The 21,813-nt window shown below is 49.3% G+C and overlaps 1 protein-coding gene across 7 annotated transcripts in view; it reads left to right on the top strand.

Moving 5' to 3' along the window:
* LOC135245831 (myotubularin-related protein 5-like) overlaps window positions 1–21,813 on the top strand; it is a 51,063-nt gene that overhangs the window by 5,742 nt on the left and 23,508 nt on the right. For 4 of the 7 annotated variants that reach the window (XM_064319145.1, XM_064319143.1, XM_064319141.1 and 1 more), the window contains exons 2-15: window positions 6,025–6,110; window positions 6,933–7,070; window positions 7,781–7,906; window positions 8,474–8,584; window positions 10,466–10,543; window positions 13,020–13,049; window positions 14,586–14,691; window positions 15,075–15,207; window positions 15,977–16,085; window positions 17,200–17,313; window positions 19,948–20,025; window positions 20,311–20,424; window positions 20,923–21,051; window positions 21,169–21,267. In XM_064319145.1, coding sequence (XP_064175215.1) covers window positions 6,025–6,110; window positions 6,933–7,070; window positions 7,781–7,906; window positions 8,474–8,584; window positions 10,466–10,543; window positions 13,020–13,049; window positions 14,586–14,691; window positions 15,075–15,207; window positions 15,977–16,085; window positions 17,200–17,313; window positions 19,948–20,025; window positions 20,311–20,424; window positions 20,923–21,051; window positions 21,169–21,267 — 1,451 coding nt within the window. The remainder of the gene's footprint in view (window positions 1–6,024; window positions 6,111–6,932; window positions 7,071–7,780; window positions 7,907–8,473; window positions 8,585–10,465; window positions 10,544–13,019; window positions 13,050–14,585; window positions 14,692–15,074; window positions 15,208–15,976; window positions 16,086–17,199; window positions 17,314–19,947; window positions 20,026–20,310; window positions 20,425–20,922; window positions 21,052–21,168; window positions 21,268–21,813) is intronic. The other 3 variants (XM_064319146.1, XM_064319144.1, XM_064319142.1) reach the window with 2 other exon arrangements.

Raw genomic sequence — 21,813 nt, 5'->3', positions numbered from 1 at the left:
GGGTGAGATTTCATTCCAGGCCCGGGCCGAGGGGCTGTGGGGGCCCCAGCGCAGCGCTCCTCTGCGTGAGCTGACCCACTTCTGGGTCAAAATGTAAACGGTGCCAGATCCGCTAAGCAGGTCTAAGGGGGGTGGGGGGTGGGGGATCTTCAGTCGTAATTGATGAAACGCATTAGAGCCCATTGGCTGCTCAGTAAGGAGGAGGAGGAGGGGAGTGGGTGGAATAAGCAGGATTACGCTGTCTCTCTCTCACACACACACACACACATAAACAAACATACACACTCGCTCATACATGCGTGCTGACGCACACAAGCGCACAGCACTGTGACCCGTGCGTGTGTGTGTATGTGCGTGTGTGTGTGGCTGGGTGTGTACGCGTGGGTGTGTTGCTGTAGTTTTTTCCGAGGTTGCAAGGTTAGCCATATACTGCATCATCCTTCACAAATACAGCTGTTTACATACCTGCTCACAGAGACAGTGCAGCTTTTGTTTACTGGCATTTAGCAGCTTCTGTATTAAATATTAACTTCACTGTTTAAGTACCAGCATGTTCAGGGTCTTTACCCTTCTCTCTCTCCTCCTCCCCTCTCTCTCTCTCACTCTCTCACTCTCCCTGTCCCCTCTCTCCCCCCACCCCTCCCTCTCTTTCTGCCTCCATTCTGCAGATGGTTATTAATAAGAGCAGACTGATTCATGTAAATATAAAACTCACTTCCTGTTTGTGAATAGGGGGGGGGGGTCATGTCCTGTTCTTCTTTCTACCTGCTGAGGAATGTGGGGCAAATAGTTCTTTATTCAATACTGTTAAGGGGGGAGTGTCCTTCTGTTTCACACCACCATGCATCAGTACAAATGAAATGAAGCATGAAATGTATGTAAAACTGTAAGTTCCAAACAACATAGCTAACGCTGCAGTATTTTTGAGAAGCCAAGGGAACATGGCTTCTCCCCAGCACAAGCGTGCAGACGAGCTTTCAGACTACGTTCTTGCACTTTATCGCACTTCAGAACGTCAGGCATCAGATTGCAGATAGATTAAATCTAAAATGGAATCCCAGGAAGCGGTAACTGATTCCCTAGCAGCCTGCAGGGCCGTGAGTTTTCTTGGCTGCTTATCGCTGTGGGCTTTCCCAGCTGTCTGAGTGCCGGTGATGGGTGCTATGAGCTCAGTGCAGTTTGCAGTGCGCTGAGTTTGCAGAGAAGAAGAGACTCAAGCAGTACGGGAGCCCGGCTGTTTTGATTTGTGACCGCTTGAGTGTGGAGTCCGACCGATTGGCTGCTTTTCGGTCCCGTTTTCCGCGGCGTTGACTTTTGGAACGACGTTGTTTAGTGCCTTCTGCGTTGGTGGAAGTCCCCTGCTCCCAAAGTCGCAGCCCTGTGCCCTTTCACGGCAGATTTAAAGTTTACAGTTTACGTGGACAGCGGTCGTCACGGTGATGTGGCTGCGGTGGGTGCTCAGACTGGAGACCTTCATCAGAGAATTCTTGTGGTTTGTGCCAGCCACGGTGGAAGTCTTTATCACAAAAATAGGAAGGGGGTGGGGGGTACTGACATGAGGTCTAAGTACTGACATGAGGAATACAGACAGGAGTACTGACAAGAGCACTGACTGGAGGAGTACTGACAGGAGTACTGACTGGAGGAGTACAGACAGGAGTACAGACTGAAGTACTGACAGGAGGAGTACAGACAGGATGAGCGCGCACCACAGGAAACCTTTGCGGAACCCAAAACCCGCCACAGCCGCTGTGTCTGCCAGACCGTGCCAGCGCTTCCGCTTCCAGAGCCGCGCGGCTGCCATACCGCCATGATTCAGCCCTGCGTCCCACAATGCACCTCTCCCACCCCTGTGACTCACGCTGTGGTCGCACAGCGCTGTGTCGCGTGGACGTTTCTGCCACACAGCTGTGTGGAGACGCTGGCAGCTGCTTAATGTTCTACTGCGGTTCACCCGCTATAAAGAAGCTATTGGCTACAGGCTCTGAGCTGCTTTGTCTATGTATGGACACACTGATCTTTATAGCACAGGCTCTGAAGTAGCTGTCAGCATTTCTCTGAAGTGACGCTTTGCTCCGGAGATAAATAAAAGAAACAGCCCAATTACAGAAGCATGTGCAAAGCATGTGTTTGCACTTATAGTGTATATACATCTTAGTACATTTAGCATTTAACCTTTCCCTGGTACGCCCAACTTCCAGCAGTTTGCTGCGCAAGTTGAGCAACAGTTATTTGCTCCTTCTGATGAATCATGGCCTCATCTTGGTGGGGCTCCTTTGGAGGCAGAAGTCCAAGCCAGCTGACTGACTGTAACTCAATATTGGCTAAGTAGGAAGTGAGCAGTGGTGCTGTGCCACAGCGACAGTCCCTCTGTGTAAGGGGGACACTGCCCTCTAAGCCCAGCGTGTGCACGTGTCACGCACAGTAGATGCTGTTCCCGCCCTGTTCCAGGATCAGCTGGGCCATTTCTCGAGGAAGGGGGGGTTTGGGGGAGGGGAGGGGGGGGTCACGGTCCTTGAGCAGAGCGGGGTCCCTGCTGTGAGGGTAAACTGCATTCCACGTCCAGTTTGAAGAGTCCTTTCCCAGGGAGTCCTGGACAGGAAACTGTTTCATGATGTCCAGGGCCGGCTGCCTGTAAAACTTAGAACTGGCTTTCAGGCAGTCAGGATCCCCCCCCCCCCATTCCGCTGCAACTCACCCGGCCAGAGAAAAACATTTCTGCCTGTGTAAGTTCAATGCAATGTCTGCACCAAGTCAGTTTTACCAAGCAACTATCGTCAACCCCAATGTAATGAGAACTTCCTGCATGAGAACTACTGTCTGTGAACCACCTGACTTCCCCATTCTTCCTTTATGTCATTTTCCTGTGTACTTTCGTCATATCAGCATGGGAAAATAGTCTGTTAAAATGTCCCTATGGGTCCCAGGACAAAGGTATAGTGTGATTCTGCTGTGATGAACGTGAATGTCTTTGATACTAGTTGGCGATTAAGTTCAGTGTTCATTGTGGATTGAAAGTGGCAGTATAAAGTGGGGAGGCTGATTGGTTTTTCACTCAACGGTTCCATTCTTGAGTCAGGAATGAATTCTGTCTCTCCACAGGGATTTCGGGTCTAAAATTACCCCCCCTCTCCCCTTTCTCCCGCCTTCCTCACACGCCCTCATGTACCCCCCCCCCCCAGACTCAAGCTCCAAATGAAGCGTAATCCAACTCCGGCTCTTCAGCAGCGCTCCTGTTAGTGTGTGGGGGGGGTCACTGCTGGCCTTTGTGTGGCCCCTGCCGCCATTTGCATAGAGCATGAGACCGCCTTTTCTGACGTCATGGTGATCAGCGGGTGCCCAAAATAAGCCCCCCCCAAAACACATGAACACAAAAAAACAAACAAACAAACATGCATACACATACACATGCACACCACACACACGCACACACATACACATGCCCGCCCACACAGAGTACAGCTGCTCCAGGCAAGCCAAGTCCTGTGTTTTGATATCGTGGGTAACTGGGACTTGAGATTTGTTGATAAAACCTCACAAAAAGCCTGAAGCTACTCAATACCCTCAGCGAGCCAAGAATCTTTTTTTTTTTGTTAGTTTTTTTGGGCATCCACTCGAACATGAATGAGCAAGCGGCCTCAAAGCAGACTGCATAATAGCAAATGACCCGCATTTTGGACCATATCAGCATTTTGAATTACTTGGGCTTCTGTTTATTGATTAATCAGGCCAGATATTTATTTTCGTGAAATACTGGTATATACAAAAAGATGAGTAAGTATTTGGGTTCCCATCGGAGCTTACAGTACGAGGCTTGCAGCAGAGTGCAATGTTCTTAACTGAACATTCTTATGCTGATGTAGCCATTGGTACCTGCAACGGAAATCAATGGAGTTCTGGAACACTGTCTTAGAATTTAGGAAAATAAAAAATCCCAAAACCGTGCTTTTCAAAGGGATGAGCTTCTGGACACGGTTAAGACAATCTGATCAAATTATTTTAAAATGCTGTTGGACGGTACAAATTTTGTTTTCCTGTGAGAAAAAGGCTGGTGCGCTGCATCACAGGCTGATCCTGAATGTGTCAGCAGAGCAGACTCAGTGTGACTTCCTGTCTCCGAGCACCGCATGGTGTGGGCAGGGCTGGATATGAGAGAACTGTGTGTGTGGGCTGTGGTGTAGGCCTGAGATGTGTGTGTGTGTGTAGGTGCGCGTGTGTGTGTGCATGTGTGTGTGTGTGTGTGTGTGTCTGTGCGCGTGTGTTTTTCTGTGAGCGTGTGTGCGTGCGTGTCTGTGCGTGTATTTGTGTGTGAGCACACGTGATGTGTTCTGTTCATTAAGGAAATTTAAAGGCACGCGCTTCCTGTTAGCTGACTCCGCAGGCCCCAACACCTTTTCATCACTGGAAGTACAGTGACGTGGACCCTCTCAGTTGGCAGGGCGCCATTTTGGCTCCTTCTTTGGACAGGAACCGCTGTAGTATTTTTTAAAATTCCCGCCCTCCAACGGCGAAGGTGTGGACGCCGGTTACTTCACGTCTCCTTTGTGGAGCGGAGGTCACAGACGGCGCTCGATGCGGGACGCGAGCGGCGGTATGACCTCATCCCTCGGGGCGCTGGCTGACTTTCAGACGCTCGTTGCGAGCGCGCTCCAGGGCGCCGAGGCCTTTCCGCAGGCTTATCTCTGCTTGTGCAAGCGCAGTCTGGATAAGATAACTCCCGTGTCGCGTAAATCACCTCGCTGGGGTACGTGCGAGTTTCCGACGACGGACATTTCATTATAATATAATTATTAATTATTCACCTGTTATTATTTGTTGTATGCAGGTTATGGATTTATCCGCATTCAGCCGTTGCGTCATTTATTTGATACAATAGGGTGTATATATAACATAGACTTAGCCCCCCTCAGTGTTGAACTCTGATTGGCTGGCCCCCCAGTATTTGGTAATCTCACCTGTACCTGCCCTGGCTGCATCTCAGGCACAGTCTCCTCACTACAGAGACCTGCTGGCAGCTCTCAGTGATCAGCTCTGGGTGTGAATTACGCTGCTTTGACCTGCTACAGCAGCACTAGCTCTGAGGGTGTGGTCCTTTTCCAGAGCCGGTACACACTGCTAAGTTTATAGCGCTATATTTACCCAGAGTGAGCAGGCGCAGTGCATCCCGGAGCTGCTGTCACTGCTCCGTTTCTGCACTTAAAATTGTGAAGCGTGTGCGTGCGTGTGTGTGTGTGTGGGTGCCTGTGTGTGTGGGTGGGAGGGTGCGTATGTGTTGCTGTCTTGTTTTCCAGGTTGCTAGGTTAGCCATATACTGCATCATCCTTCAAAAATAGAGCTGTGTTATGTTTATGTACCTGGTCACAGTGACAGTGCAGCTTTTGTTTACTGGCATTTAGCAGCTTCTGTATTAAATGTTAACTTGAAGTCTGTGTGTCTGTCTGTCTGTCTGTCTGTGTGTCTGTGTCTCTCTCTCTGTCTCTCTCTCTCTCTGCCTCTGCCCCATTGGCATGCCATCCTGAGGGACCTATTTCTGTGTAACAGCCATGCATAGGCCCAGGGCCCTCAGGACTGTATCCACACACACACAGGATAACGATAATTGCATTACATTTAGATGCCCGGTAGTGACCCGTAAATGGTATTTGGATGCTGCTAAAGTTTGTTTGGTAAAGTGTATTTTTGAAGGACTGGAGAAACTTCTGTTTCATTTCAAGGCCGACACGCGTCATATTTCATTGACATGTGACATAAACCATGAGTCTGTGTCGAGCTCAGCTCATGAGAAAGTGAATGCAACCCCCTCAGTCAGTTTCAGCCTGTGTACCATCAGGCCCTGGCCAGTACCTCCACCCAAAAGTGCTGCCAGGGATTTTGGGCCCCACCACCACAGGCCACCCCACCACTGCACAATTACAGCATTTTTTTTTTTTGTTGAGGGCCCCTGTCAGCCAGTCAGGGCAAGCGACCCTCTCCTCATCATTTCTTCTTACGAAACCCCCCCCCCCCCCTTTCCTCTCTCCCCAGGGGCCAGCGAGGGCCAAGGCCGTATCCTGCAGCGCTTCCCGGAGAAGGACTGGGAGGACAACCCCTTTCCCCAGGGCATCGAATTGGTAAGCCCCCCCCCGCCCTGCTGACCTCGCTCTGCCTCCCAGTTCCCTCCACATATCACTGAAGATGGCTCCCTGCAGGCCCGTCACCGATGACCCATCCCGTTCACAGCGTGAACCCAGGCAGAGGTCACTGGGTGAGGGCGTCAGAACGGCTCCAAATCCACTCCACTGCCCCAGAAAAAGGAGCCTCCTCTGGGCCTCAGTGAGACGCTCACGTCGAGGGGAGCAGTGCTCCCCGCTCTCGCTGTAACCCGCGCGACACAGGGCTTGATGTCTGCTTGCAGAAATCTTTACCACAGCCCACGGACATTGTGCTGTGCCCCCCCCTTCCCTCCCCCCCCATTGTTACTTTGCAGAATAGTCGCGGTGTATCAAAAGGACACGTTAGATTTGAGGTTTTTCCGCTTTGCATTTTGGGGCAGGTGCTCTGTGTAGAGTGCACAGTGCAGGACGTGGCAGAGGCACCGCTGCGTACAACGTGCAGGCCCGTCTAACCTGTTCATCTCACTCAGGGTGTGAAAGACTGCGCACGCCTTTTGATTTGAATTTTGTAATCGTTCCATTCATCCTTGTGTTTGCTTGTGCCCCTTGCTTTTGCTCTGAGCAATGTATATTGGCATACTGTTTGTTGTGCTTTTCTTTTGATGTGTGGAATGTTCTTAACAACAAAGAGAATAATAAGAAAGTGGGTCCCTGTGGAATCTCCAGCCACTAATCAGTCACGGCAAAGAGCTTTAATGCAAGTGTCTGCTAATAAACGGCCTGAAATGCCATTTGATGGAAAGCCTCCAGAATGTTCCTCTCTCTCTGTTTCGGCGGTAGTTCTGCCAGCCCAGCGGGTGGGAGCTCGCCTCCGAGAGGCTCCCACCGTGCTTCTTCATCGCGGTCCTGACCAACATCAACTCCGAGCGCCAGTTCTGCGCCTGCTTCACCTTCTGGGAGGAGGGCGATGACGCAGAGGTGGGTGTGCGTGCGCAAGTCCGCGCCAGTCAGGAGCTGCGGGAACCCGCGCTCCGACGAGTCTTTTAACCCTCTAAAGGTGCGAGGTCACAGATATGTGCGCTTGCTGTAGAATTTTCTGAACTGGACATGCTAATCCTGATGTAGCAGTCAGCGGTGGTAACCGACAGCAGTGGAGTTCTAGAACACACCAGACATTGAATTTTGAAGAAGAACAAAAAGCAACATTCCAAAATACGTACTCTTCAAAGGGTTAATAATATAGCTGCTGCGTGAGTCATCGTCCCAGCAGCGTGTGAATGAGTGGGATGATGAATGGGAGCAGCGATGTTCTCACGTGTGCTGCTGCTGGGGCTCACTCATCACAGAGCTTGGGTGTGTAGCTGTAGGAGTCATAGATGTGTACGTATCCATTGGAATGTTTATTTTATTTACATCAGGTGATGGAATAAGAACCTGAATTTCTAGCCTGGTCTATTGGATTTGAAGTTGGATCTCCCAAATTCTTGCTTAGACCTTTTTTGGTGGAAGCATGTGCATATGGATGCATTTCGATGTGCTTATGCAATTGGTCAACATCTGCTCTGGGTTTTGAGCCATAGCCCTTGCTGTCCACATGGTGTGATAACAGATGAGGTCAGCTTGCTGAACTGAAGACCCAAGGTCTTTAATCTGACCACCCCCTCCCCAAAATAAAACTCCCTCCTCAGCCCCAGAAACACCTGTCCTGTGACGCCGATGAGGATGATGATGGTGGGATTATCCAGCCAGCTCAGCTCTTCGCCCCCAAGAGCCTGGTGCTGGTGTCCCGGCTGGACCACGCGGACGTCTTCAGGGTAGGACCCAGTGACAGTGTTTCCACAGCGACACCACTCCACAGTATCCATGGTAGCGGTGTTCCGCAGTATCCAGAGTAACAGCATTCCGGAGCATCCACCGTAGCGGTGTTTCACAGCTTCCTGACTAAATGTGTTCCACCTCTATTTGGAAAAAGTTAGTGCTGATTTTCTTTCCTAATATTAAACAAAGGGAAAATGTACCATTTGTGATTTGATTGGTGTGAGTTTGTGTGGAAGGAGGGGGAACACAGCGCATGCTTTTTTCCACAAGCATCTGGCAACCCTCCTCAATCCCCAAAACCAAACGTTTGGGGTCGCCAGTTCTACGGTATGCTGTACAGTAGCAGTGTTCTGTTGTAACAGTATTCAGTTCTGGTCCTTGGTGCCTGTGTCCAGACAGCTTTTAGTTTCCAGTTCAGCCTGAGTTATTTTACTAAGAGTCATTTTATGACTTGGAAAAAGGTAGAGATTTAAATTGAAGGGCTTGTAGCAACAGCAGCAGCCCCTGTGACTTGTGCTCAGTGCATGACCTCTGACCTCTGGGCTCTTGCTTCCTGTGTGCAGAACTGCCTGAGCCTGATTTACACTGTACACGTTGACGGGCTGAACGTTCCCATGGAGACCCTGGTCGGAAACCTGCTGACCTGCATCATTCCCGTAGCAGGAGGTTCGCAGGTGAGAACGGCTGCAGCAGCCGCTGCTGCTCACACATCCGCTTTGGAAACTCAGAGCCATTTTATTTTCAAATGAAGATGTTATTTTAAGTAACGTCTTCCAAGCATTTCTGCCTGTTTTCAGTGTGTACAAGTATGTGCTGTGGTACAGTATGTACAGTGTGTGTGTGTGTGTGTGTACGGTGTGTACGGTGTGTGGTGTGTGTGGTGTTTGTGTGTAGTGTGTGTGTGTGTGTGTACAGTATGTGTGGTGTGGGCTGTGTATACGATGTGTGTGCTGTAGTGCAGTGTGTGGTGTGTGTGTGTGTGTGTACAGTGTGTGTGTGTGTGTGTGTGTGTGTGTGACATGTGTGTGCTGTAGTGCAGTGTGTGGTGTGTGTGTGTGTGTGGTGGGCTGTATACAGTGTGTGTGCTGTAGTGCAGTGTGTGTGTGTGTGTTTGTGTGTGTGTACAGTGTGTGTGGTGTGGGCTGTATACAGTGTGTGCGCTGTAGTGCAGTGTGTGTGTGTGTGTGTGTGTGTGTACAGTGTGTGTGCTGTAGTGCAGCGTGTGTGTGTGTGTGTACAGTGTGTGTGGTGTGGGCTGTATACAGTGTGTGCGCTGTAGTGCAGTGTGTGTGTGTGTGTGTGTGTGTGTACAGTGTGTGTGGTACTGCTGTTTCTGCTGCAGATGGATGCACTCTCCTTTATTTGATCTGGACCAAATCCAGGCTGTTGTCATGAGGGTTAAATACACACTTTGGAACGAGACACTGTGAAGTAATTGCTTTATGTCAAGCCGTTACAGGAATAGTGTTGCACAGGCAGGGGTGGGGCAGAATTACTGGCTCTGGTTATTTGTTGTTTCGTTTTTGCAGCTTATCGTAACACTTGTACTACTAATCGTATTAAACTGACATTTTCTTATGTAATCTTGATGACTTGATGAGCACAGGTATATGCTTAGCGATAAGAACCCCTATTGGTTCTGTGCTTACTGCTCAGTAGTGATGCCCTTTGTCCTCACATGGCTTCAGTCCTGACTCAGTATCGTTTTACTGCATAAATGAAAGGGAGAACCCGTGGGTTTGATTGGGTACTTTCCTTTAGCCAGCTAGTTCTTGTGCCAGCCAATAAAGGCCCTCCACAAAGACAGCTTTTGAAAGGCCTTCTTATAACACTTGTTATGCTTTATTGACCTCGCAATAAAAAAAAACACTGGATAATATCTGGAATAATCATAAACCCTCCTCACAGTTAATCCCAGCCTTGTTTAGCGCTCAGTGAAATTGTGGGCCGGGGTTTTTTACTCTTGCACGTAAATATACACATTTAGGGTAAGCGGATTCTCTCCATGTAGTTATGCAAATAACATGTATTTCATTTTTTGACACCACCGAGGAATGGTACCGAAAGATATTTGTCTGCACCATGCATGAAACTTCATGGTGTAATATTTTTTTCCCCCCTCTCAATTCATTTTGGGGGAAGATGTTAATAATAAAAATAATAATAATACTAAATGTTCTCCCTGTGTCCACGTGGGTTTCCCCTGGGTACTCTGGGTCCCTCCCACAGTCCAGAGACAGGCGGGTAGGCTAATTGGAGACTCTAAATTGCCCATAGGTGTAAGTGAATGGTGAGTGAACGGTGTGTGTGCCCTGCAATAGATTGTCCAGGATGTAGTCCTGCCTCTTAGACTCCAGCTCCCCCCGCGACCCTGCTCAGGATAAGCGGGTATAGATAATGGATGGATGGATGGATGGATGTTAATAATAAACGTTGTTGACGTGACTGGGAGACGGTAGCGGTTGGCCCGGTAACGCAGCGCTGAGCTAAGCAGTGCCCCTCGTGACTGGCGCTGGGTTTGTGAGCCTGTGCCTGTCTGATCCTGTGTGTTGCAGATGTGCGACTCGGCTGTGTGTAGTTTTAGCTCGGTCCCTCACAGCCTTGCCTGTTCCTGGCTCCTCGACTGCTTCCAGGTAAACTTCCAGCTGTCTCTCGGCATCCAGAAGCTTCCGCCAGTCCACCCCATCGTGATTCTGAGCTCAGTCGAGATTGCTGTTTCTTTTTCTCCCCCCCCACGCCCCATTTAGTTATTATTATTATGTTTTTTTTTATTATTTAATCATACAAAATCATAGCGATTCATTCCTTAGCGCTCGGCTTTTGTGGAAGGTGTGCCGTTGCGGTGCTTGGGCGAACCGTCGGGCTGGCTGGTTTATTGCTTGCGTCTCCTGATTTAATGCGCTGTTATAATCTTGTTCTTGTTTGACACTGTAAATATTGTGGGTCATGATGGTACAGAACTTCTTTTGTTTTTTTTCCATCATGTGCACCTTGTTTGTCTAACGGGGAAGTGCTGTGCCCGTGTTCATGAAGCTTCTGAGAGTAGCAGTGCTGAACTAGGATGAGGTTTCCCCAGTCCATATCTTAACATGGCCATCGTGAGCTAGAAGGCTAAACCGGTCCCAGATCAGCGATCCCATTACTGAGACACTGTAAGAACACGGGCCCTGGGGTGCGCTCTACACCCCTCCCTCTCCCCTCTGCCGTGATTAGGAGGGTGGGGCAGCGGGGCATTCAGCCGTGGCAGGCGATAAGGGCCCAGAATAACTCCGGGGCAGATAGGGCAGGATGAGCATATGGCCTTGGGGGCTGGGGGGGGAAGGGAGGGGGTCGGACAGATGGCCGCTGTGCGAACTGGGAGGATTGGAAGCGGGATGATACGGCCCTGCCAATTTCGTTTTTTTTTCTCCCTCTTTTCTTTCTTTCTTTTTTTCTTTTGAAAGACGGCAGTGGCACTTGGAGTGGACAGCACTCGGGCACTCATCCTGTCTCATTAAGACAGAAGAGATTCCGCCGTAATGCCCAAGAATGTGCCAGCGGGTTCCAGAATGTTCTGTCTCTGCCACAGGAACATACGTCAGCAATGCAGCGTACACTGTGCCGGGGGAGAAAAACTGGCTTCAACCAGTGGTTACTATGGCGATACAGTCAGAGCCCTCAGATCAGGTCTTCTGTATGCTCCATGATCTCTGTCTCTGGAGTCTTCTGGTTGTCACACAGCTGCAGTCACACCTCTCGTGTGTCTTGGAAGGGAAGGGCGTGTTCGTGTCTCACTGCAGCAGTTAGTCGACGTAAATGGCATCAGCCGTTTCACTGGTCATGTCTGCACACTAAGACACCATGTGGAACCCAGTGGGTGAATCAGAGTTGTCATTCCATGGCTGTGTGTGTGTGTGTGTGTGTGTGTGTGTGTGTGTTTGTGTGCATGTGTGCGTGTGCGTGTTTGTGTGCGTAGGAGAGACCTGCAGACTCTAGCCTCAGCCATAGGCACATAGACAGCATGCTGTACCTTTAGTAAGATGCTAAGTTCTCTACTAAGAGAGTCTCTGCTAAGTGTCTAAACAGTGAGTCTATAGGAGGAAGTATATATTCTCTGTGTATAATAAACCGGCTTGTAGGAAGAAGGGGGCAGTTAGGAATGTTGAGCAGCCTTCTGACAGCAACCTCAAAACAGTCTGCGGGTGCTTCCAGTGTTTCAGCAGCCTGGCTCTTAAAGGGCCAGTCAGTAATTCCCTTAGTCTCTGCACTGCCCCCCTGTCACCCTGGCCTCAAACAGGTGCCCCACTGTGAATGGCCCTGAAAATCCAAAACCTCAGACCAGATTTTACCGTCACCCCCATTACATATTTTCTGCATTTTTTTGGGTTGGGGGGGGGGGTATGTTATCTTTGGCAGACGTTCAGTTTTCCGTTTGGCCTAAGGGGCTTCTAATCAGAGTTTCATTTCACAAGACAGTTACTGTCAGAAATCAAACACTTATTCCTTTTACAATGTTTCCCTGTGTCGACTTCCTTTATGGGAACCGACAAGGTAAATTTGATACGGTGTAGTGTGTAGAATGGCACATGACCAGTGTTTCCTGGAGCTTAGAGCGATTCTGTCATTCCCTATTCATTGATTGACAGGCCCAACATGTCCTAATGCTGGCAGTGCAGTCTTCATGCATTCATAAAAACTATTCTCAAAATCCCCTACGATGCGGGAAAAAAGGCCCGGAAAGTGCCAGCTCATCCTACGTGGATAAATGTGCGGATAATGATGATTTCCTTCCTTACAACGTAAGCAGGAAGGGACTAAAGGAACCAGGAACTAGTGGTCATTGTCTGGTGTTTGAGTATCACCCTTCATTTTCCTGATTTTTTCTTTTATTTTATTTTCTTCTGGTGGGTCTAAGGATACATGCAGAACATTGGGTCACAGCTAGCAGCCATCCTGGTTTTGCCCTCTGTCCTTTGCAAAGACGCAGATCTGTTTTTTTTTTGCTTCACGCCGCGGTCGTGTGTGTTGTGCTATGTGTTATGTGTTTGTTTTGTGCTGACGAGTCCACTCCTTCTGTACTCTAACCTGTGTGCTCTCCTGTGATGTCCCTGTCTCTTGCTAACCCTACAGCCCGGACCAGACGCGGAGGAGGAGAGTGTGGTACGCTCGTCTCTCTTTCACCTTCTCAGCTCCCAGCCTCAGATCTGTGGGACTGTGACTGTGACTCTGCTTTCCTTTCCCCTCCCCTCCCCTTTTTCCAGGGGGAGGCTTCAATTAATCCTCTTCCAGTCATGACGAATCAAATGCCGCTGGCATGGTTAGCCTAATCAATCAGCCAGCCTCTAACCTCGTATGAAATCTCTGCATTAACAGTCGTTTGTTGAGGCGCAAAATCGTGCTTATAACGGAATCGTATTTCTGAATTGAGCCTAGCTGAACAGCTCAGTAAAACCCTTTGTAGTTTTAAAAAAGAAAGGAACGCGCCTCATCTTTGGGGGCAGATTTCGGTTGAGATTTGAATCTGCTAACAGGTCAGAAAGCTGCTGTTTGCTTTTTTGTGTGTGCCAATCCCCATCCAAGAGGATTGATTCCCCACCCAATCAGGCCGTGTGGTGGTGCTGCCGCTGAATGTCCCCGGTGATCTTAACCGCACTTCTGTTCCAGGCGGATGTTCCAGGCTGCGCTGCTCTCGCATGCGCTGTCATCTCGCTGGCTGAAACTTTACAACGCGTTTCTCTCCATGCCAAACAAACCTTAAGCTGAGCTTCTGTGATGGTCCCCAGCGTCTGTGCCCTGCTGTGCCTTTTCAAAAGACACATTTTCATTTGAACACGGGCCATTCTTTTACAAAAAAAAATAGTTAATTTTTTATTGATGTATTTTTTAGCAAATCATTTTTCTGTATTTGTCTACTGGCCCCTGTTCATCTGAGTTTGTGTGACGCCACTGTGTCTGAGAGCTTGGATTGCGTACGTGCTTTTTAAATGCTTATCTCAATGCAGCGCGTCCCTTTGTGATGGAAGATGTCTGGCTTCTCGTGATCGACCAAAAACACATGCTCTGTACTTTCCTGCAGAAATGGACCGCAAAATATGTCCAATGCTAGATACAGAGCTGCATAATTTCAAGTTTTAAGTTCAAGTAACTTCCTAAATAAATAACACTAATCATTCTGATCAGTGATGACTGATAATACTCGATCTTTCATAAAACACTTAAAACTTGACTGGTGATGTCAGTTAACAAAATGTGCTACACTTTTTTTTTATTGTAAATCTTGCTTAAATGAGAGTTTTGATCATTCAAGAAAATGCTTCTTGTTTTCCATGAATTCTCCATTTACAATAATTAGTCTTCGATTCATTTGGGTACTGGTGTCTTCCTCTGCATGGCAGTGACAGAAAGTCAAATTTACTAACTGGCTCACCAACTAATATTAACATTGCTCTTATGATATTCTAAAGGTACCTCTTGCACTGGCCTCCGAGAAACAAGGCCTGTGGTCTAGAGGATGAGGTAGTGGTGAGCTATTCAGATGACAGCAGGTTGTTAGATTGGTGCCGAGTCCAGCAGGTTGTTAGATTGGTGCTCAGTCCAGCAGGTTGTTAGATTGTTGCCTGGAGTCCAGGCCTGTCCTGGATGCGGTGGTTGAGTGCTCCTCCTAACGGAAGGCCATTGGCTCTCGCCCCTCTCCAGAGGACCATAACGCTGGGGGCAGGAGACCGGCAGGTGATCCAGACCCCCATCAACGACTCGCTCCCCGTCAGCGGCTGCAGCGTGGCTCACCTGTTCCGCCAGTTAGGTACGCACTGTGGGCTCCGGAGCCCTCACCTGTCCAATCAGGCTGCTGGGTACACAGCGGATACCTGGAGTCCATTTCCTCTCTTATGTTCAGGTTTTTGCTTTCTCATGGTTAGTGATTTATGAAAAAGGTAAATTGGTGAATAATTACATATTTGTGTTGTGTATGTTAATATCTATCTGCATTCTGGAATGATTGTGTGTTTCCGTGTATTTTAGATGATAGTTATGCAAAGTGTTGAGCGTCTGCTCTCATGTGTTAGCAGTTAACAAAGTGTCTTTCCCCGTTGGTTCTGATAAGCCCTGTGATCAGGCCGTCTAACAAAGAGCACAGAGTGACTGGAAAACCAACCCCCCCCCCCCCCCCAATCTCTCTCATGCCAGGAATCAACAACGTCCTGTACCTGTTCTGCGCCGCCCTGACCGAACACAAGATCCTCTTCCTGTCCAGCAGCTACCACCGTCTGACGGAGGCGTGCCGCGGCCTCCTGGCCATCATGTTCCCGCTTAAATACAGGTGAGCCCCCCCGCATCCCTGCGGTTCCGCCATCTTTTCACTGTCTGTGGGTGGGTGTGACCGCGACTAAGCTCCTCAGGTATCGCACTCATGTTACATGTGCCTTCATCCAGCACTCATTGTGCCTTTGTATCATTGTCTTGAATGTTGTAGCTTGTCATGCCTCCTAGTTAGACTTAGCACAGGTTAGGTCGGACAGTACTTTTCACTGTTTGAACTGGACTTAATGTGTTCATGGCTATGAATAACTGTTACAAAGTGAGTATTGTACCTTATCGGACCTGTGTTTGTAGTTGTTCCAATGACCTTTGGTATGCACTTATTGTACGTCACTTTGATAAAAGCGTCTGCCAAATAAATGGAATGTAGTGTAATGAATGACATTGTGACTGATGAATGAAGTTGTATGCAACTGTGTGGGTGCCGGTGTAGATCTTAAGGGTGCCATATTTGAAGTGTGGCCTGTTGAAGTTCTGGTACTCTTACTGTACTCATGTATGCCAGTGTCGTCGTTCCAGATTTAGGACACGATTGAGGCGGGCTACACTTGGGATTAGTCTTTCCAAATTGGGAAGAAAATTGGGTATCTCTAAACTGACTGGTTGCCACAGAAACCAGGAACTTTTTTGCAGTATGTCCCAAGAAAGTATGCATGTTTTTTTGTCAGAAATGTAAGCAGCGTGGTCTGAATAAAATGAAATCTCTCTCTCACTCCCTCTTTCCCTCCCCCCCCCCTCTTCCTCTCCCTCTGTCCCTCTCTCTCTCACAGTTTCACCTACGTGCCCATTCTCCCTGGGAAACTCCTGGAGGTGCTCAGTACCCCCACTCCCTTCATTATTGGGGTCAACTCCCTCTTCCGCTCAGAGACGCAGGAGCTGGTCAGTCCACACCCCCAAAACCCCCCTTATAGTGCCCGTCCTTCTCCAGGCTCTGTCCATATCTGTACCTGCCTAATTCAGACCGGAAACCTGGAAAACTTCCAGCCTATGATATTCCCATTTCCAGGTTTCCATCAGAATACAGGTACACGTATGCACATCTTCGGTGGAATAGATGGTGTATTCAGATTCTGGACACACCAATCCTATACCACGTGAATGAGGCTAACACTCAGGTGAACAAAGCTGATGACCTCATTCAAGAATGCCATTGAGTTGCTTATACGCTGATGGTGATTTTGGTATGTGCGATATTCCCAGCCTGTACCGGGAAAGTACAATCTCTGCTTTGTTGTACCTCTGTAAACTCGGCTTCTCAGTGAATACCAGTGCATATTTTCATGAACTATGTGGAATTTTCTTTAGCAACCCTCCTCCTTTCGCAGAATAAACAAAATGTCATTGTGGCATTGCAAGCATTCCCGCAGAGGAAGGCGTATGGATTACTAAATATTAATAAATATCAGAGTTCTGTCAGGTATCAAACCAGTGCGCTTTCATGTCTGGAACAACAGACAGCTTGTTCCTTGTTTTAAGTCATACTGTATGTCTGAAGATAAAGTGATCAGGACGTACAAGGGTCAAAGGTGACTTACCTGGCAGGATCACCTACTGTGTTTCTGAATATTTGATGGGCTAGTCACCGGGGAAAATTATGAATGGCTGGATAGAGATAAAATGACTTTATCGGAGGCCTAATAATGCACTCTTCTGGTTTTCAGTACAGCACGTATGAGTCTGTTTATCAAAGTCCTTGGGATGAACCGGTTAAAACCCACAGGAAACGTATTTATCAGAATCAGTCATTGGCCAAGTGGGTTTCTTGTAAGCTGAGCATGCTGTACTGATGTTTTAAATTTGGCCGTGCTCTTAAGTAAACTTCTTAAGAAAACTACCACACTTCTGGAGTACTTTGCTGAGATGTGATGGAGTGGGGATAAGTTTCTCCCAGTGCTCAGCCTTGGGATGACTTGTGTGTGTGTGTGTGTACGTGTGTGTGTGTGTGTGTGTGCGTGTGTGTGTATGCGTGTGTGTTTGCGTGTTTGTCCCACAGTTGGACGTGATCATCGCGGATCTGGACGGCGGCACGGTGACGATCCCGGAGTGTGTTCACGTCTCTCTGCTCTCCGACCCGCTGCTGCACCAGACCCAGACCGCGCTCTCCATGGTAACCGCCTCCCGTACCGCAGAGCTCCATGGCGACTGGCTTACTGTCCCACACTCCTGCCTACAGCTCACAGCACCTGCCTGTGCAGCCTAGCAGGGGCTCCCCTTGTTAAAGATATGAATTACCAGATCATTTAAGGAGTGTTGTGCAGTATTGTAGTGAATGCGGCTGACTGGCCATGCGTTAGTGTGTCTGTCTGTTTTAGCACTGCTTGTGCTCTCAGTGGAATACCTTGTGGTGGAAAATAATAACGGGAATGTCTGGTTCACCACATTCTTCAGTCCACCAGCTCCATATATGGAGCCATGGACTCTGGACCTGAAGTGGGACAAATAGAGTTTATTACTCGAATATGTTAATCCAAGTTGTACACCTTGGGTGCAGCGTGTCGATTCAGTTGAATACCCGGGTGCAGAATGTGTCGATCTTGCTGGTTGCCCTGGGTCCAGAATATGTTAAATGATTAGCACTGCATGTAAACTACAGGACCCATCATGCCCTGGTGCAGGAAACACTCCGTCCTGTATTGGCACTGTCTTTCCATGCATCTTCTCCAAAGCTAGTGGAATGTTAACAACTGGAATAAATCACTTAGTGCACTGAAGTTTTTTGATTTATGGCACTTATAATGTTTCCTGGTAGTTTAGTCTTTCCCGGCACTGTGAGCCCAAATATTGGCTGGCCGAGCTGCAGTGATTATGCCTGATGGGGGTTAAAGATACAATAAATCAGAGTGTTTGCCAAGAGGTGGATTTGTGAGAGAGTCCGGTTGCTTTGTGAACGTTTTCACAAGGCTTGGCGTAATGCTTCATTTCGGGCCAATGGCGTCTTGAGCTGCTCACTGATTTTCCCCTCTGGGACCTCGATTATTGTTATCATTTAAGCAGTGAGACGAATGCAAGGGGTCTGTGAGGTTCAGAGGGGTATCTGTGCCGCAGATGCACTCACAGAGACCCACGCGTGCAGCTAGGAGTGATGCGTGTGTAACATGGTCTCTGCAGTGGGCGGCTCTGACTTGATTAATATCCCAAAGTAAAGAAACGGACGTTAGGAGCGATGGGGCCATAGCCAGATATGGAGACCGGGGGAAAGTTACACGGTGCTGCCGTGTCTCTAAAGGTCGGTGGCATTGAAACGTCTTCAGCCAAAACACGCGAGACATGCTTGTGTTTGGATTATCCGCACACTTATCACACTGTGTGTGAGTACGGTGAACCCTGACATATAAACCCTGCCGAGAAGTATTTGGGAACGTTGTGACGGGCAGCTTAGAAAATGAGAGAAGGCCTCCCCTGCTTTTGTCGAGGAAGACTCCCACGATTGCACTGCAGCGACCGCCGCTCTGTACAAAAGGTTGCTGAAAAAAGCAGTCCCAGCCAGCTCAGGAATCCCATTTGCGTTCTGTGCGTTGGAAATGGTCTCGGTGGTGTTCGGTTTTGTTCACAATTCTAAGTCAGTGTTCTAGAACTCTAGAATTGCTTTCAGTTACCAGTAGTGATTGTGACATCAACATTAGGATGTTCAGTTAAGAATATTCTAATCTCACATTTGTGACCTCACACCTTTAACGGGTAGGAAGACCATGAGAGCATTCAGAACATAAGTCCCTGTATAGCCTTCTGTTTATATGTAGGCCTCTTCTCATTTGCTACAAGGCAGACTGCTGTCCCTTTACCTCAGAGTATCTTTACTTAATGTCTCATTTTTCAGCTTAAAGTAGTAACTCATAAACCGGCAGCTGAGTAAATTTGTGGCAGTACGCTAACTTTCCCGCCCTTTGGGTGGAAAGGTAAAATAGCGTGCGCTGAAACAAACCTTGTCTGAATGCTGAAAGCAGGCCTCTCACGTGAATCTCAACCTGCTGTGTTTTTCCTGTCTACTTTCACCAGGGAAACAAAGGAGGTCACTTCTAAAATAGCTATGGTTTTGCTTTTTATAACAGTCAGGGTGTGTAAATGTTTGTCTGAGGACCTTAGGAGCAGAAGAGCTGGGACCTCGCTGTCACACACACGTATGTCCTTATTTGGGGTGTGGTCCCGCGTGTTTGCTTTCTGGTCATGCTGTGTTCTTTACAGCGTTCTGAGTCAGGCGCAGGTTGGCTGCTCCCTGAGGTTTTGGTGCTTGCGGTGTTTTTCTCAGCTTGCTCGCCGCTCGGCGCTCTGTCCTTGGTCGTCTGGCAGAGCGCGGCCTGGCCGGCGGTGACGCTCGGGCGCGATCTCCGCGGTGTCACCGACGCCAAGGCTACCGTGCGTCAGGAGCTCGCCGAGCGGACCAGTGCCCCCAACCTAAGGCCCGAACTGTGCAATTTCGTGCAGTAAAGCACCTCTTCAGTGCGGCCTCAGAGTGGAGATAACACTCATAACTGTGTGTGTGTCTGTGTGTGTGTGTGTGCGTGTGTGCGTGTGCGTGCGTGCGTGTATGAGATTGGATAGGAGCCCTTTTTTGAGTCAGCTGATTTGGTGAGTTGCCTGGAGAGAGGCTTCAGAGTTAGACCGAGATCTTGCTGATTATGGGGGAGGAGAGTGGAGTTCTTATCCTTATCTGCTGCAGCTGAGGCCTGCTTCCAGGCGGCTCTCCTGTTCTAATGTACCAGGCACGACACAGCAGCAGTGAGCTCTTTCTCTGGGTTTTTAGGTGCTGGATCCTGAGCTGGAGGTGGCCGACCACGCCTTCCCCCCGGCTTCTGCCGTGCCCTCTGCTCTGAAAATACAGGTAACTCTTCATCCTCCTCCTCCTCCTCCTCCTCCTACCCGTGGTCCTGTGGATGGTCTCCACTGGCTGGAGATGTGCAGTGCGACCCAGTCCATCATGTCGTCTTTCTGTGTGTAATATGGCCTGTCCTCCCCCTCCTTAGAGCTGCGGCTTGCCCTTGGCGGGGAGGGGGTGTGGTGTGAACTCTTCTGCTCTAGAGAGACAGACAGACAGACAGACGGACAGACAGACAGAGAGACAGACGGAGTAACCGGCGGGTGGGGGTGTGTGTGGCGTGTGTTGCAGGATAAGGAGCTCCGCGGCGTCTTCCTCTGGCTGTTCGCGCGGCTGCTCCAGGGCTACCGCTGGTGCCTCCACATCATCCGCATCCACCCCGAGCCCGTCATCCGCTTCCACAAGGTACCACCAGGGGGCGCGGTGCGCTCCAGTGGTTTTGTCAGTCACGTCGGCCCCTTACCCGCGCTCTGCACGGCTCCCGGAAAACATGCCCTTTCTCAACCAGCTTCTGTTAAAAACACTCCGTCTTTCTGAGGTCCTGCAGTCCAGGTCATCTCCAGTAAGGCAGTTGACGGTATTCCCCTGTCCCACTGTGCAACACTTCCCAGACATGTCTGTGGCCAATAAGGTAAAAGGGAACGATTTTTGAAAGTTTCGTATGTGTGCAGGGCTTTTCAGAAAAAGAGACTTTGGTCTCAGTGGGACTTTCCTGAAAAGTACATAAAACTGAACAGGAGGGGATTTCAGTGTTGGTACTGTAGGGAGTTTTTTCCCCAAGAACTTTTTTTTCACTTTCATTTCAACTTGGACAGCAGTTTACTAGTAAAATGTGGTATTTTGTTGGATTGGCTGATTTTCGTTCCTGAAATCAAAACCCCCCCCCCCCACGTGTCTGTTCAGGCTGCGTTCCTGGGCCAGCGTGCCCTGACTGAGGATGACTTCCTGATGAAGGTTCTGGACGGCATGGCCTTCGGCGGCTTCGTGTCTGAGAGAGGCCCTCCCTACCGCCCCACCGACCTGTTCGACGAGGTGAGGGACCGCTCGTGTTCCTGCAGCAGGTGGGGGGGGGGTACAGGGGTGTGAGGACCCCCCCACCCCGCCACAGTGCTCTGACTCTGCCCCCGCCACCCCCGTTCCCCCCTCCAGCTCATCGCCAACCAGATGGAGCGCATCCGCAGGGAGGAGGGAAACCCCCAAAAAGTTATGAGCCACGTCAAGGAGCTCGCCGAGCAGCTCTTCAAAAACGTACGTGCCCCCCCACCACCGCTGCTTGTCCCTTACTTTCACTCTCTCTTTTTCTCTTATTCTCTCCCTCTCTTTCGTTTTCTCACTCTCTCGTTTTCTCACTCTCTTTCGTTTTCTCACTCTCTCTCGTTCTCTCCGTCTCTCTCAGGCTCTGTGGCCTGGGCTAAGAGCGCTCATTCTCTCACTGCACACGAGTGGCGCTGAGCGCTGCTCAGTCACCCACAACGTAGAGCACCACATGAAACGCTCTCTCTCTCTCTCTCTCTCTCTCTCTCTCTCTCTCTCTCTCTCTCTCTCTCTCTCTCTCTCTCTCTTTCTCTGTTCTCTCTCTCTCTCTCTCTCTCTCTCTCTCCTCTCTCTCTCGCTCTCTCTCTCTCAGTGTGGCTCCTGTGTTTCAGAGGCTGGAAACCGCACAGTGCCCTGGATGGCCTGAGCTCTTTCCTGCCTTGTTGTTTTATTGGATCTTTTTACGCTGTCCAATTAAAGCCGAATAAAAACCAAGGCTTGGTTGCATTCCTCAGGCCTACTTAAAAAGGAAAAAGGGCT

The sequence above is a fragment of the Anguilla rostrata genome, chromosome 19 (genome assembly GCF_018555375.3).
Source record: "Anguilla rostrata isolate EN2019 chromosome 19, ASM1855537v3, whole genome shotgun sequence".
Lineage (NCBI taxonomy): Eukaryota > Metazoa > Chordata > Actinopteri > Anguilliformes > Anguillidae > Anguilla > Anguilla rostrata.
Note: the sequence above shows the minus strand (reverse complement) of the source record. Positions and strands in the feature narration are given on the sequence as shown.